We start from the raw sequence: 15,856 nt of genomic DNA, 5'->3' as shown, positions 1-15,856 counted from the left end.
CTGATTAGAAACGTACTGAAAACCAGGGGGGGGGGGAGGAAAGCCCACCCAAGCCAACCATTAAAATGGATAGTGCAATGCCAAGCCGCATTTGAGAGAGTTAAACTTTCTTCCGTAGATACTTTGGGTGCTAAGGCATCCCAACACTGAGAAAGCTTTTGTGATTCAGGCAGATGCCAGCAATGTGGTGTGGGGGCTGTACTCTTGCAAGAAAATGATGAGGGGACACTATAGCCTTGTGCATATATGTCAAGGAAACTCAGAGATGGAACAGAGGTGGGCAGTCTGGGAAAAAGAGGCATATGCAGTATGATGGGCTCTCCTCACTTGGCAGCACTACCTGGAGTGGAACAAAAATTCCTTTCCAGGTGTGGACCGACCACAAAAACCTGGAAGCACTAAAAACACCTCAGAAATTAACTCCCAAACAAGTGAGGTGGTCACAACATTTCCACTGAATTAATTTTATGTCAAAACACCTCCCGGGAGGGAAAAACTTTTTGTTTTAAAGAAAACTTTATTGATTTTCTAGTTTTACATTTACATATTTGAAAAGCAATGTGGCGGCTGAGTTGGTCAATAATTCAATAACATACAAATATCTCTAGTACAGATCTCAAACTTTTACATTAAATGTTTCCTCTCTTTTCCCCTTTGTATTTACTGTCTCATATTTAAATTAGTACAATTCTTATTATATCAATTAAGTAAAAAAAACTTTTTTACATTTATCAATAATTTTTGGTTTATACATTTCCTAATGTTTTAATATTCAATCTTTTTAGACAATCAATGTCCTGGTTAATTTTTCCCATTTTTTCAGGATACACATCTTATCTAGTTGAATTCTCACCATCTTACATCAACCAATTAGTAATTTTCTGGTAATTTCCAGATATCTTAAATTTATTAACCAAGATTCCTCCTATTTCAACATTTAATACTTCCTATCTTTTTCTCTTAATATCTACTATCTCCTATTTAAGCTAATAATTTTTATTATTACCACTAAATAAAAACATATTTGTTACATTCTGTTCCTGATCTTCATCCACATTCTCTTAGTAGTGTATTAGATTAAAAGCTCTACAATCAGAGAATGCAAAAAAAAAAAAGATTTTGTCACTGAATATGGAACACAGCTGAGCTTCTCACAGCTGGTGTCTCAAGATTACATAAATCTTATCTATTGTCTGAGCTGCTGGCCAAGTCTCTTTTAAGCAATAACAAATTGTAGTATCACGTTTAGCCACAAGATGTCACCCCTACCATTTGAAGTTTTCTTTTAAATCCAAAGTTTATTATCTCTTCAGTTTTGCTAACCCCCCCCCCCCCGATCTTTAGTAAGAATAAAAAATCTTTCAGTCTACAAGCTTCTAAAAACTAAAATTCCAATTAGGATCAAATTATTCTTTCAACATTTTAAACTCCCCTGGATAGTCAGTGGCTGCTGTTTCTAGAGGGAGGGATAAATCTCCCTTCTCCACAGGGGGGAAAGTACTTTAGGCAGCTTATGCAGGTAAAAGATAGTTAGGATTTAAGATAGATAGATCTCACTCAGTCTCTTCCGCGCTGCTTTAAGATTGCCTGGTGGTAAGTGTGACTTTGGCTGTCTGCAGCCTAATAATGAGCCATATTGCTATGGCCAGTCTTTCATCCACTGGTTTGGATGGCTGCCCTGGATCGAGCAAAAGAACTACCACCCTCCGGCAATCCAGCAGGGATTCCCTCCTTGTTGTTCGCCCCTACAGGGCAACTTTTGACCCTTTTGACCGCATTGTCCTGAATGCCACAATACAACAGTACTCGAAATGATGCAGCAAAGCCACTTATGCCGGATAAACAACTGGCAGCACAGGTCACTACCCAAGCACAAGCCAAACTCCAAAAGCCTTTAGCAAGTCAAGCAGGAATCGAGTTCAAAAAAGCACTAGAAACTGATGAATGGTTTCTAAGCCATAAAAACCTATGCACCATCACTGATGGACTACCATGGGTGGGAGGAAAATTGTACATACCCAAAAGCCAGAGACTAACATTCATGCAACTGTGCCATGACTCAAAGTCCACAGACTATTTTGGGTTTGTAAAAAGACTGCACTTAGTTAAAGGCAATTAGTTAAAGGACATTGAAAGCTACATGGCCAGCTGCCCGATTTGTGCCTCAGCAAAAAGACTACAAGGGAATGTCACCAGGATTACTGCAACCAGTAGCAACCCCCTCAGAACCTTGGAAGGAGATCTCCATGGATTTTATTGTGGAATTACCTGAGAGTAGCGGAAACACAGTCATCTGGGTCGTGGCAGACTTATTTTCCAAACAAGTACATTTTGTTCCCTGTGCAAAGATTCCTAATGCAAAGACACTCACAAAACTGTTCAACACATATATCGACTTCATTGAGCCCCTCAACACATCATATCCAATAGCGGAGTACAATTCACATCAGAGTTCTGAAAACCATTCCTAAGCCTGTTAGGAACCACCCAGGGACTGTCATCCAGTCATCATCCACAAATGAATGGTGGAACTGAATGGTTTAACTCAGTACTGGAACAATATTTAAGATGCTTTATTAATTACCAGCAAGACAATTGGACTGACCTGCTCCTGTTCACAGAAGTTGCTTATAACAATACTGTCCATTCCAACATGGGCTACATTCCTTTCCAAGTAGCCACAGGACAGAGTTTCAACCCAATGCCTGAACTCCCCTCAGTGGACCCTGAAATCCCTTCATTAAAGGAGTGGATTGCACAACTAAATACCTGGCCAGTAGTCAGAAAAGCCTTGGATGAGGTTAGGCAAGCATATAAAATGCAAGCAGATAAAAAGAGAGTTGAGCCAAAAACTTTTAGTGTAGGGGAGAAGGTTTACCTATCTACCAAATACCTAAAAACCTTACAACCCTCCAAAAAATGGGACCCAAATATGTCAGACCATTCCCCATTGTCAGAATCATAAGCCCTGTCATAGTAGACTTAGAACTCCCAAAGTCCCTCAGACAAATTCATCCAATTTCCCACTGCAGCCTTCTAAAACATGAACAACAGTCACCATTAAGACCAGCTGTTGCTCCTCCCCCTCCCATTATGCTTCAGCACATTAAAGTTTCATTTCCTTGTATTCAGATATGAAATATGATAGATAGATAGATAGATAGATAGATAGATAGATAGATAGATAGATAGATAGATAGATAGATAGATAGATAGATAGATAGAGAGGCAGGCAGGCAGGCAGGCAGGCGAAATTTCCATAGCTGTAAGCATCTGATCATAACATAATTTGATCATCACAAGGTTTATTCTATGCTAATACTGGGATCGACTCTTTGTTTAGAAAAAGTATTTCTTTTTTCAAAGCCCAAGAAGAAGGTTTCTCAACTTCAGCAATAAGATGTAGAACTTCAACTGGCTGGGGAAATCTGTTCAAGACAAAAGGAAAGAGAAGAAATATATGTTGACCTAGACTTAAGACACTAATTCAGCAGCCCCCAATCGTTCGGGCACCAGGGACTGGTTCCATGGAAAGAAATTTTTTCCCATGAACCGGAGAGGGCGTTTTGTGTACTGCTTGTATCCTGTGGATGGAGCTTTGCTTGTTTCTATGGCCCCATTTCTGGCATGCTGCTTTAGTTTACTTGGAAATGAAAGCTGCACCATCCAAATAAAGAATTGAAAGAATAATAACGTAATAATAAACAAGTAAAATATTTCAGCAGCTGCTATTGCCAATGTTGATGTTATAGCTTGCCAATATTAATGTTACTTTTCCTGGTAGACATGTGTGTCTGTATTTTCATTAGCTTATTTGTATATTAAACTTTCAGGAACTTCAACATTCAACCGCAAATGAAGGACAAGTAGTTGTACTTGAGTGTAGAGTAAGAGGAGAACCTCCCTTGCATGTTCTCTGGTTTCGTCAAGGGGTTGAAATTCATGATTCCCCAGACTTCCGAATTCTTCAAAAAAGTAAGTGGCCGATAATTTTCCCATTGAAGTAGACATGCAGTAAAAATATACAAATATGAAATTATTATTGTTTTTAACTGTATTCTGAATTTGAAGTTCTAATTTTATAAAGCTTTTTACCTTTGCATAATAACATTTTTAATGCACTTTGCTCTTCCTGCCTCTCTTCCCTATCCTGTGCTTTGGATGATGTCATAAACAGAACCACGTTCTACAGGAGAACCTGGTAAGCATCACATTTTAAAAAGTATTAATTTCTTGTGTTGTAGTTAAAATATTTTGTACAGGGCTAGTAATAGGCAATTCTTATGGAGGTAGTCTTTTCTTCATACGTACTTCCAACTTTGCAATCTTGTCCTTTAGGTTAGTTTTTATATTATTATTATTATTATTATTATTATTATTATTATTATTATTATTATTATTATTATTATTATTATTATTTTATTCATAAAACATGAAACTCAGTCAACTGAACACTCAGATTGACTGGCACTAATGGTTGGCACGGGTTGCTGCCAGCTTCCTAGGTATCAACCAGGTATCTCCTTAAAATGTAAGATGTTCTGAGTAGTGCAGTTTTTTGTAGCTTTGCTGGAGTTATTGCAGGAAGCTGCAATTTCTTGATGTATTTTGCAAAGTTTTTGGACATAGTTCCCAGTGCCCCGATGACAATGGGTATCACTGTTACACGTTTCATCCATAATCACACAGATTCAATGGCCAGGTCGCGGTATTTTGTAATTTTTTCCAGTTCTTTTTCTTCGACTCTGGCATCTCCTGGTACAGTAATATCAATCAATTGTACGCTTTGGTTCTCTATGACTGTGATATCTGGCGTGTTGTGTTCCAAATGGCAATCTGTCTGTATTCAGGAGTCCCACAAGATCTTCACCCTATCATTCTCGACAACTTTTTCCATCCTATGTTCCCACGACTTTTTGGACACATGCAAGTAATATTTTTTACACAATGCCCAGTGGATTAGTTTAGCAACTCGGTCATGTCTAGCTTTGTAATCAGTTTGCGTGATTTTGCTGCACTCACATATTAAATGTGAAACAGTTTCAACTTTGTCATTGCAAAGTCGGAAAATTTGGATTGTCAGATTTTTGTATCTTCACTTTCATGGCATTAGTTTGTAATGCTTGTTCTTGAGCAGCCAGTATTAAGCCTTCTGGTTCCCATCTTAAGCCATGCCCATGTCAAGTTGTTATCACATTTCCCTTCAATATTTTTGAAATGCTGTCCATGCAAAGCTTTGGTTTTCCATCTATTTAATCTGTCATCTAGCCGTTTTTCCTTATATTCTGCCTTTGTTTCTGATATTTTTATAATGTTCTCTGTTTTTACAGTCTGCAGCAATTTTTCTGTACTTTATTTTACATAGTCATTCAAACTTTGTTTTTCTTCTTCTACAGTTTGATGGATTTGCAGTAGCCCTCTGCCCCCTATTCTTCTTGGCAGGTCTAACCTGTCAATGTCACTTCGTGGATGTAGAGCGTGGTGCATATTCAAAAGTTTACGCATTTTCCGGTCTAGGTGTTCCAATTCAGCCAAAGTCCAGTTGATAATTCCAGCTGGGTAGCATATCACTGGGATTGCCCATGTATTAATGGCTTTAATTATATTTCCAGCATTCAGCTTTGATTTTAGTATTTTGTGGACTCTCCTGATGTATTCCTTTTGTGTTGACTCTTTGACTTTTCCATTCAAGATGTTATCTGCTTCCAATATGCCTAGGTATTTGTAACCATCATCCTTTGCTAGTGCTTTCATAATATTTCTGTTTCCCAGTTCTGTTCCTTCTATTTTTCTCATTTTTCCTCATTGCATGGATAATATAGCACATTTTCCAAGTCCAAAGTCTATTCTGAGGTCACTACTAAACAGTTGAACTGCATTGAGTATTGATTCAAGTTCAGTGTGGCTTTTTGCACACAGTTTTAACTCATCCATGTATAGTAGATGGTTTATCTTGCCATGCTGGCTTGAGATGTGGTATCCCAGTTTTGTGTTTCGTAATATTATTGTCAATGGAATTAATGTGATGTTGAACAGTAGTGGTGAAAGTGAGTCCTCTTGGAAGATTCCTCATCTGATGTTGATTTCACCAATGTTCTCCCCATTTGCTGTTAGAACTGTTTTCCATTTTTGCATATTTGCTTTCAAAAATGTACAGATGTTTTTCCTGATTCCAAAGTTTTCCAAACATGCATTAATCCAACTGTGGGGTAATGAGTCAAATGCTTTCTTGTAATCAATCCACGCCATATTTAAATTTGATTTTTGTCATTTTGCATTTTTAAGTACCATTTTGTCAATGAGCAACTGATCTTTTGTTCCTCTTGATTTTTTATAATTTCCTTTTTGTTCTGTGGGATACAAATTGTTTTCCATCAGATGATTGAATACTGAATTTATTTATTTATTTATTTATTTATTTATTTATTTATTTATTTATTTATTTATTTATTTATTTATTTAGATTTCTATACCGCCCTATTCCCGAAGGACTCAGGGCAGTTTACAGGGCAGCATAAAATACAATATAAAAGATAATTTAAATTAAAATAAATTAAATTGATTAAGCCCAACAATTAAAACAATATTTAAAAAGGTAAACCCCTTCAGTCCAGGCCAGATAAATTGAAAAGCCAGGTTTTCAGGTCCCGGCGAAATGAATGCAGATCAGGGGCAGTCCGGAGTTCCACAGGTAAATCATTCCAGAGGGCAGGCGTGCCCACAGAGAATGCCCTCCCTCTGGGGATCACCCGCTGGCACTCCCTAACCGGCGGCACCCTAAGGAGGGCCTCTCTATGGGAGCGCACAGGACGATGGGAAGTTGATGCTGGCAGCAGGTGCTCCCTAAGATAATCCGGACCCATGCCATGTAGGGCTTTATAGGTCATCACCAGTATCTTGTAAAAAGTTTGAATGTTGTTGGCAGACAAGTAATTGGGTGGTAGTTGCTTGGTTCTGTGCTCTTTTCAGGGTCTTTCATTATCAAGTATGTTAGACCAGCTGTTAACCAATCTTCACTTGTGGCATTTTGAAGCATTTCATCAAACTGAGTGGCCATGCAGTGATGGAGGCTGGTGAGGTGTTTCAGCCAGTATCCATGCAGCTCGTCCAGGCCAGGTGCACTCCAGTTCTTGACCTTCTTTACTTGTTTTGCAACCATATCGGTGGTTATTACAATAATCTCCATTTTGTTTTGTGTTGCTTGTTTTTGGATATCTTTGATCCAGGAGGCAGTTTTATTATGTTCCATTGGGTTTCCCCACAGTTCTTTCCAAAAGTTTAAGGTTTTTTCTTTACATGGTAGAACAGTAGTTTGGACTTTACTTTTGTCAAGTGACCAATAGAAGAGGTGCTGGTTTCTTCTGAACTGGGCATTTTCACGATATTGTTTTATTCATCCTTCATATCTTTCAGTTTTCTTTGCTGTTGCTCTTACATGCTGTTTTAGGTTTTCCATGACTTCCGTTATTGTTTTTTCCTCCAAGTTATATTTTTTGTATAAACTATTTTTCATCTTTTTGTTCTTTAGTTTTCCTTCTTGCAAGTATTTCAATTTGCTGACATCTCATAGGGTTTTTGTTTGTTTTTTTTTCAAGTCAAATTTTCCACTTTGGTGTTCCAGTGGGTTTCTTTTTTGGCATTTTATAACCCAATTCTGCAGTTATAACGGCGGCTGTACTGTACATTAGTTGGTTTGTTTCATACAGTGTGCTGGATGGGATGGAAGTTAAAATGTTGTTCACAGCATTTAGTAAATCTTTCACTCGTTTGCTATGCACTTCACGGATGGCAGGCAGTCTTTCTCTTTCTGTGTTTTCTTTGATGTGGTTTTCAATCTTTTCTTTCAGCATTTTCACTAGATTACTTAGCTCTACACTTTTGTTTTGTTGCACAGGGGAGTCTTCATCCTGTGTGGCAGCTTCTTCCACTGGTTGGTCAGTTTGTTGGTCAGTTTGTTCAGGTATTGGAACAATTTCTTTAGCCTGTTCATCATCATTGCTTGTTGTTTTCTTTTTAGCCAATGTTCCTAGATGTTGAATTTCCACATTTGTAAAAACTTTATTATGGATGATGAAACATCTTTGATCCATTAATTGTTGTTCGGTTACATCACTTTCTGGGTGCTTTTCCTTCCACAGTTGCATCATTCTTTTTTGAAATCCCCTGGCTGTTGGTTCTGCCTGGTAGTAGCATTGGATGATTTCTTGATTTTCTTTGGTTGTCCAGGTTTTGCAGTTTTGTTCCAGTTGCTTTATAGTTGTACGCTTTGGTTCCCCAGCAGTAACAACTGAGCCCTGTGGCCCATTTTTCGACAGATGTCCAGGAGCCATAGCATCTGATGCAGTGCTTGTTGACCCGGGCAATGACCGATCTGGTATGGAATTTTTTTTATTTCTTCTCATCACTGGTGATGGGAGGTGCCTAGGTTGGTTCATGGTGGCTAAGCCACTACCAATCCAAAGACCGGTAATCCCATAACCATAGGGACCGCACTCAATAGCCGTCCAGGCCCAGCCACATCCTCCTCCTCCTCCTCCTCCTCCTCCTTCTTCTTCATTATTATTATTATTATTATTATTATTATTATTATTATTATTATTATTATTATTATTATTATTATTATTATTATTATTATTATTATTGGAACCTCAGCAAACGTAATGTAGACAACCTTACTAAATAAACGTTTTTCATTTGTGGAAAATGTTTGCTAAAAGCTGCTTAATCACCACAATTTAAGAACCAAGATTCTGGTGGTTAAAATACCAATTTTTCCAGTTATTAAAACTATCTACAATAGGTAAAATATAAAATACAGATAGTCCTCAACTTACAACAGTTCATTTAGTGACCATTTAAAGTTACACTCTTTCAAATAATAACTTCATAAGAATTACAGAAAACTAAAATACTGTACATATTACAGCTATATTACAGTTCATGGAGTTTATTGAATTATCTGTTCCATTCCCCAAGGTGGGACTAGAAGACGGGTCGGCAACCCGTGGCTCCAAAGCCACATATGGCTCTTTCAGCCATCTCCTGTGGCTCCCAGTCCTCCTCTGCCATGTGCAGTCCCCCAAAAAAGTGGGACTAAAAAAGTTCAACCAATCAATTCAAACTTCTCATAAAAACAAACCTCACAAAGTTTGAATTGATTTGTTGAACTTCTTTGGACTTTCTTCTTTGGACTCCACGTGGCAGCAGCGGAGGAAGAGATGGAGGACTGCTGGAAAGATGAGTGGGCTCTTTTTCTACCTGCTGCATCTTCCTCGGGCTCCCCTCCTCCAACCACACCACCACTGCCTTGCCCAACTCCCCCCCCCCCGCTGTTTCACAGCAGGGGCATCCAGCCCTTTTTCTCCCTGCTGCGCAATGCCTCTCTCTACCTTGTGCTGGCACGAAGATGCCACGAAGCTGCCGCCAGGAAGCTATGCCACCGCCACTGCTGCTGGTGCTGCCGGTTCTGCTGGGCAAGGCCAGAGAGGTGATGGCGACTGGGCAGCTGCGTCCCGGAGGCAGAACTCTGGCCTCCTGTAGCAGGCTGAGATAGGTGAGCCTGAGTGGCCGTCTGCTGCCACCTCAGATAATTTGCCACAGCAGCTCCTTCTCCCTGTCAGCCTCCTCCTCCACTCCCTCAGAACCTTCGCGCCAAAGGGTGGAAAGAAAAAAGTCCCAGAGAGGGAGAGCGTGGGTTGGGGGGAGAGGAGTCTTTTCCAAGGGGAGGAGAAGCCAGGATGGTAGAGCCATCCATACTTAAAAACTTTAACATCTATGGGAGAGGAGGATACACTGCAGCGCAAGGGCATTGTAGGGAAGGGGGGAGGGGGAGAAGAGGGATAGGAAGGAAAGAAAACAAAAGGAAGGAAGGAAGGAAACTGCAGCCACCTAAGAAAAAGCAAATTTAAACACAGTAGCTGCTGGGGAAGGAGGAGGGAAGGCAGGCTTGGCAACTTGCTGGAAGGGACTGATTCTGGGTTCAGGAAAGGCGCAAATCTTTCTGGATCAAGGCGGGGAGGGGCATTGGGGTTCCAGCCTTGGAGGGGAGAAAATGAAGCTGGCTCCACTTGCACAGAGCTCTTTGGGAGCCGGATCCAGCCTGGCCGTGTTGCAAAGGTGGGCAGCTGCATTGCAACCTGCCACACGGTTCCTGGGGGAAGCAAGGGTTTACCTGTTGAGCTTCAGGTGGCAGTCAGGGTGCCAGTGGTCCTTTTCCTCTGGCAGCTGCTGTGCAAACTGGGCACAGGAGAGAGGATGAAGGAGGGATTCAGAAGGGCAGTGAAGCTGGGGTGCTGTAAAAACTTTATATGAGTCTGAGATCACCAGGAAGCAAAGCGGGGAGGTCCTGTGGGCCCAGAGGCCGCTCCCACACTACCAGACCTTCACTGCTTTGGGGCTTCAGCTGGCAATTCTGTGCAAAAATTTGCAAAAGCAGAGCAAAGTGCAACCACTGCAAAAACCACTGTGAGAAACACGCGTTCATGGCATAAAACCTGGAGCTGACTCATTTCACATGCCTGGGTCCCAGGAAGAGGCTCCCGCCCCCTGGTTACCACCTGCCCTGCAAGATAGGCAAAGCCATCCCTGGCCGCAATGACGTCACCGGGAGCAGAGTCGTCCATACCAGAGCTGGATGGGGCAGGGCCAGTGTATGTCTTAGGCTCCACTTTTCGCGCATGCTCATTTTGCGGCTCCCAGTTTTTCCTTTTGTGAGGGAAATGGGTCTAAGTGGTTCTTTCAGTGTTTCAGGTTGCCAACCCCTGGTCTAGAACAACTCGCTGTGGGCAACTTGTTACGGCCAACCTGCCACAACCAACTTGCCACAACCAACTTTCCATGGCCAACTTCCTGCAATACAACTTGTCAAAGCCAACTCACTATGTGACAACTTGCCATGGGTCAAGAGTTACACTTAATATCAAAGAAATGGTGAAATAAAATCATTAAAGAAAGAATGCAAAATGAGGGATAAAATGAAATGTGAATGACAAAAATTAAAATAATTTTAGATTGAATTACTGACTTGTCCTACAGTGAGTTATTCCATGGTAAAATGTCTCGCAATTAATTGGCCATAGTGAGTTGGCTGTGGCAAGATGGCGGTGATGAGTGGGCATTGGTGAGTTGTCCCATTCCGCCCCAAGGTTTTTTTTTATTGAGGGTATGTTTTAAAAAACCTAATGTAATAGGAAACAGGGCAATTTTTATCTATACATCTCTGATATAGAACATTTGTTACCTACCTCCCCAAAATCTCAGTTGATTACATGCTAGGTAGTATGGAATCAGAAGTAGAAGAAGCAACTTTGGAGATTCAAGCAATTGAAAATCTATGAAACAGATTTTTCTTATCATTACTAAGTTCTGTTCATTTAATGTGTTTTACACTCCTTTCTTTGTCTAGACAAAAATCAGTCTACAACACAAATCTCTTCAGACTGTTTGAAAAAATTAATAGCCAGTCAAATTACCTAAGGCCAACATCATAGTTTGTCAAATGACTGGTTCGTTGTTGTTGTTAGTTGCGAAGTCGTGTCCGACGCATCGCGACCCTATGGACAATGTTCCTCCAGGCCTTCCTGTCCTCTACCATCTTCTGGAGTCCATCTAGGCTCACGCCTACTGCTTCAGTGACTCCATCCAGCCACCTCATTCTCTGTCGTCCCCTTCTTCTATTGCCCTCAATCTTTCCCAGCATTAGGCTCTTCTCCAGTGAGTCCTTCCTTCTCATTAGGTGGCCAAAGTATTTGAGTTTTAGCTTCAGGATCTGGCCTTCTAAAGAGCAGTCAGGGTTGATCTCCTCTAGGACTGACCGGTTTGATCGCCTTGCAGTCCAAGGAACTCGCAGGAGTCTTCTCCAGCACCATAGTTCAAAGGCTTCAATTCTTTGGCGCTCAGCCTTTCTTATGGTCCAGCTTTCACTGCCATACATTGCAACTGGGAAGACCATAGCCTTGACTATACGCACTTTTGTTGACAGGGTGATGTCTCTGCTTTTTAGTGTGCTGTCTAGATTTGCCATGGCTTTCCTCCCAAGGAGCAAGCGTCTTTTAATTTCTTGGCTACAGTCCCCATCTGCAGTGATCTTGGAGCCCAGGAAAATAAAATCTGTCACTACCTCCATTTCTTCCCCATCTATTTGCCAGGAATTGAGAGGGCCAGATGCCATGATCTTGGTTTTCTTAATGTTTAGTTTCAACCCAGGTTTTGCACTCTCCTTCTTCACCCGCAACAAGAGGCTCTTTAGTTCTTCTTCACTTTCTGCCATTAGAGTGGTATCATCTGCATATCTTAGGTTGTTGCTGTTTCTTCCAGCAATCTTAATTCCAACTTTTGATTCATCTAGCCCTGCCTTTCTCATGATGTGCTCTGCATATAAGTTAAATAGGCAAGGCGACAGTATACAGCCTTGCCGGACTCCTTTCCCAATTTTGAACCAATCAGTGGTTCCGTGTCCAGTTCTCACTGTTGCTTCTTGGCCCGCATATAGGTTTCTCAAGAGACAAATAAGATGGTCTGGTATACCCATCTCTTTGAGGACTTGCCACAGTTTGTTATGATCCACACAATCAAAGGCTTTAGCATAGTCAATGAAGCAGAAGTAGATGTTTTTCTGGAACTCTCTAGCTTTCTCCATGATCCAGCGTATGTTAGCAATTTGATCTCTAGTTCCTCTGCCTCTTCGAAATCCTGCCTGTACTTCTGGTAGTTCTCGATCCACATACTGCTGGAGTCTAGCTTGTAGAATTTTAAGCATAACTTTACTAGCATGAGAAATGAGTGCAATGGTGCGATAGTTTGAACATTCTTTGGCACTGCCTTTCTTTGGAATTGGAATGTAAACTGATCTTTTCCAATCCTGTAGCCACTGTTGAGTTTTCCAAATTTGCTGGCAAATTGAGTGTAGCACTTTTACTGCATCGTCTTTTAAGATTTTGAATAGCTCAGCTGGAATACTGTCACCTCCACTAGCTTTGTTGTTGCTCAGCTTTTCTAAGGCCCACTTCACTTCACATTCTAGGATGTCTGGCTCGAGGTCAGTGACCACCTCACTGTGATTATCAGGGATGTTAAGCTCATTCTTATATAGTTCTTCTGTGTAATTTTGCCACCTCTTCTTAATCTCTTCTGCCTCTGTTAGGTCCCTGCCATTTTGGTCCTTTATCATGCCCATTTTTGCATGAAACGTTCCTTTCATCTCTCCAATTTTCTTGAAAAGATCTCTGGTCCTCCCTATTCTATTGTTTTCTTCTATTTCTTTGCATTGTTCATTTAAGAAGGCATTCTTATCTCTTTTAGCTATTCTTTGGAATTCTGCATTTAATTGGGCATATCTTTCTTTTTCTCCCTTGCCTTTCGCTTCCCTCCTTTCCTCAGCTATTTGCAAATCTTCCTCAGACAGCCATTTTGCTTTCTTGCATTTCTTTTTCTTTGGGATGGTTTTGGTTGCTACCTGTTGTACAATGTTGCGAACCTCTGTCCATAGTTCTTCAGGCACTCTGTCTATCAGATCTAATTCCTTAAATCTATTTGTCACCTCTACTGTATATTCAACAGGGATATGATTTAATTCATACCTGACTGGCCTAGCACTTTTCCCTACTTTCTTTAATTTAAGCCTAAACTTTGCAAGGAGAAGTTCATGGTCTGAACCACAGTCAGCTCCTGGTCTTGTTTTTACTGACTGTATAGAGCTTCTCCATCTTTGGCTGCAGAGCATCTAGTCAATCTGATTTCTGTGTTGACCGTCTGGTGATGTCCATGTGTAAAGCCGTCTCTTGGGTTGTTGGAAAAGAGTGTTTGCTATGACCATCGTATTCTCTTGACAAAATTCTATCAGCCTGTGCCCTGCTTCATTTTGTACTCCAAGGCCAAACTTGCCTGTTATTCCAGTTATCTTTTGGCTTCCTACTTTAGCATTCCAATCCCCCATGATGATAAGGACATCATTTTTGGGTGTTAGTTCTATAAGGTGCTGTAGGGCTTCATAGAACCGGTCAATTTCATCCTCTTCAGCACCGGTGGTTGGGGCATAGACTTGGACTACTGTGATATTGAATGGTTTGCCTTGGATTCGAACTGAGATCATTCTGTCATTTTGAGGATTGTATCCCAGTATTGCTTTTCCTATTTTTTTATTGACTATGAAGACTACTCCATTTCTTCTTAGGGATTCTTGCCCGCAGTAGTATACCTGATGGTCATCTGAATTAAATTCACCCATTCCTGTCCATTTTAGTTCGCTGATACCTAAGATGTCAATGTTTAGTCTTGTCATCTCTTGTTTGACCACGTCCAGCTTTCCTTGATTCATGGATCTTACATTCCAGGTTCCTATGGAGAAAAAATCTTTACAGCATCGGACTTTCCTTTCACCACCAGACATATCCACAGCTGAGCGTCCTTTCGGCTTTGGCCCAGTCGCTTCATTCTTTCTGGCACTACTAGTACTAGCCCTCTGCTCTTCCCCAGTAGCATATTGGACGCCTTCCGACCTGAGGGGCTCATCTTCCAGCGTCATATCGTTTTGCCTTTTGGTACTGTCCATAGGGTTTTCATGGCAAAGATACTGGAGTGGTTTGCCATTTCCTTCTCCAGTGGATCACGTTTTGTCAGAACTCTCTGCTATGACCTTTCCGTCTTGGGTGGCCCTGCACGGCATAGCTCATAGCTTCATTGAATTACGCAAGCCCCTTCGCCACGACAAGGCAGTAATCCATGAAGGGGCTTGTCTAGCTTCGTCTAAAGTTTTCCTAATGATTGGCCAGATGTTTTGTAATTGTGCAATCTATTCCTTCAGTGCTGGGATTACCGGTTCTTTTGGGGTTAGTTCTGGCATGGGGTTAAAACCTAGACCCGTAGCTACTTGAAAAGGAGTGTAACCTGTGCTGGAGTGGACTGCATTATTATATGCCACTTCTGCAAAAGGCAATAGGTCCATCCAATTTGTTTGCTGGAAATTAATAAAGCATCTTAAATATTGCTCAAGTACTGAGTTCGACCGTTCAGCCGAACCTCCCATCTGAGGATGATGACTACATGACAGTCCTTGGGTGGTTCCTAAAAGGGATAAAAATTCTTTCCAAAATGCCGACGTAAATTGCACCCCGCCTATCAGATATGATGTGTTGTGGTGCCCCATGCAATCTGTAAATATGCTGCATGAAAAGTTTTGCTAAGGCTTTTGCGGTGGGGATCTTTTCGCAATGGATGAAGTGCACTTGTTTGGAAAACAAGTCCGGAACTGTCCAGACTGCAGTGTTCCCATTGCTTTCTGGTAATTCCAGTATAAAATCCATGGCTATTTCTTTCCATGGGGCTGAGGGATTTGCCACCAGTTGTAACAGTCCTGGTGATTTCCCTTGCAGCCTCTTAGCTGTTGCACAAGTTTGGCAGCTGCCCACGTAGCTTTCTATGTCCTTTTTTATAGATGGCCACCAAAATTGTCTTTTAGTTAAGTGTAGGGTTTTTACAAACCTGAAATGTCCTGCTGATTTTGTATCTTGGCACAACTGTATGAAATTGATCCTCTGGGTGGCAGGTATGTATAACTTCTCCCCCACCCAGGGTAGTCCATCTTTAATTGTGCACACATGTCTATTTTTCTGGAACCATTCATCAGTTTCCAAAGACTTTCAGAACTCTATTCCAATTTGGCTATCCACCCTCAGCTTCATTTTAGCTAGGGCCCTGGTGGTTACTGGTGCTGCCACCTTTTGTCCGGGCATAAGTGGTTTAGAGTCAGTGGCTTGTGTGCTGTTATATTGGGGCATGCGAGATAATGCATCTGCCAAGATATTCTTTCCCCCTGGTAAGTGTTTGAGTGTGAAACAGAATCGGTGAAAATGTTGGGACC

General features: G+C 41.2%; 1 protein-coding gene across 1 annotated transcript in view; it reads left to right on the top strand.

Moving 5' to 3' along the window:
• The window catches only part of PALLD (palladin, cytoskeletal associated protein), a 445,830-nt gene that overhangs the window by 124,251 nt on the left and 305,723 nt on the right, over positions 1-15,856 (top strand). The window contains exons 6-7 of the mRNA XM_081332626.1: positions 3,834-3,975; positions 4,178-4,201. Of these exons, the coding sequence (XP_081188752.1) occupies positions 3,834-3,975; positions 4,178-4,201 (166 nt within the window). The remainder of the gene's footprint in view (positions 1-3,833; positions 3,976-4,177; positions 4,202-15,856) is intronic.

Source organism: Vipera berus (genome assembly GCF_964194415.1).
Source record: "Vipera berus genome assembly, chromosome: 7".
In the NCBI taxonomy this organism is placed as follows: Eukaryota; Metazoa; Chordata; class Lepidosauria; order Squamata; family Viperidae; genus Vipera; species Vipera berus.
This window is presented reverse-complemented; position numbering and strand designations above follow the sequence as displayed.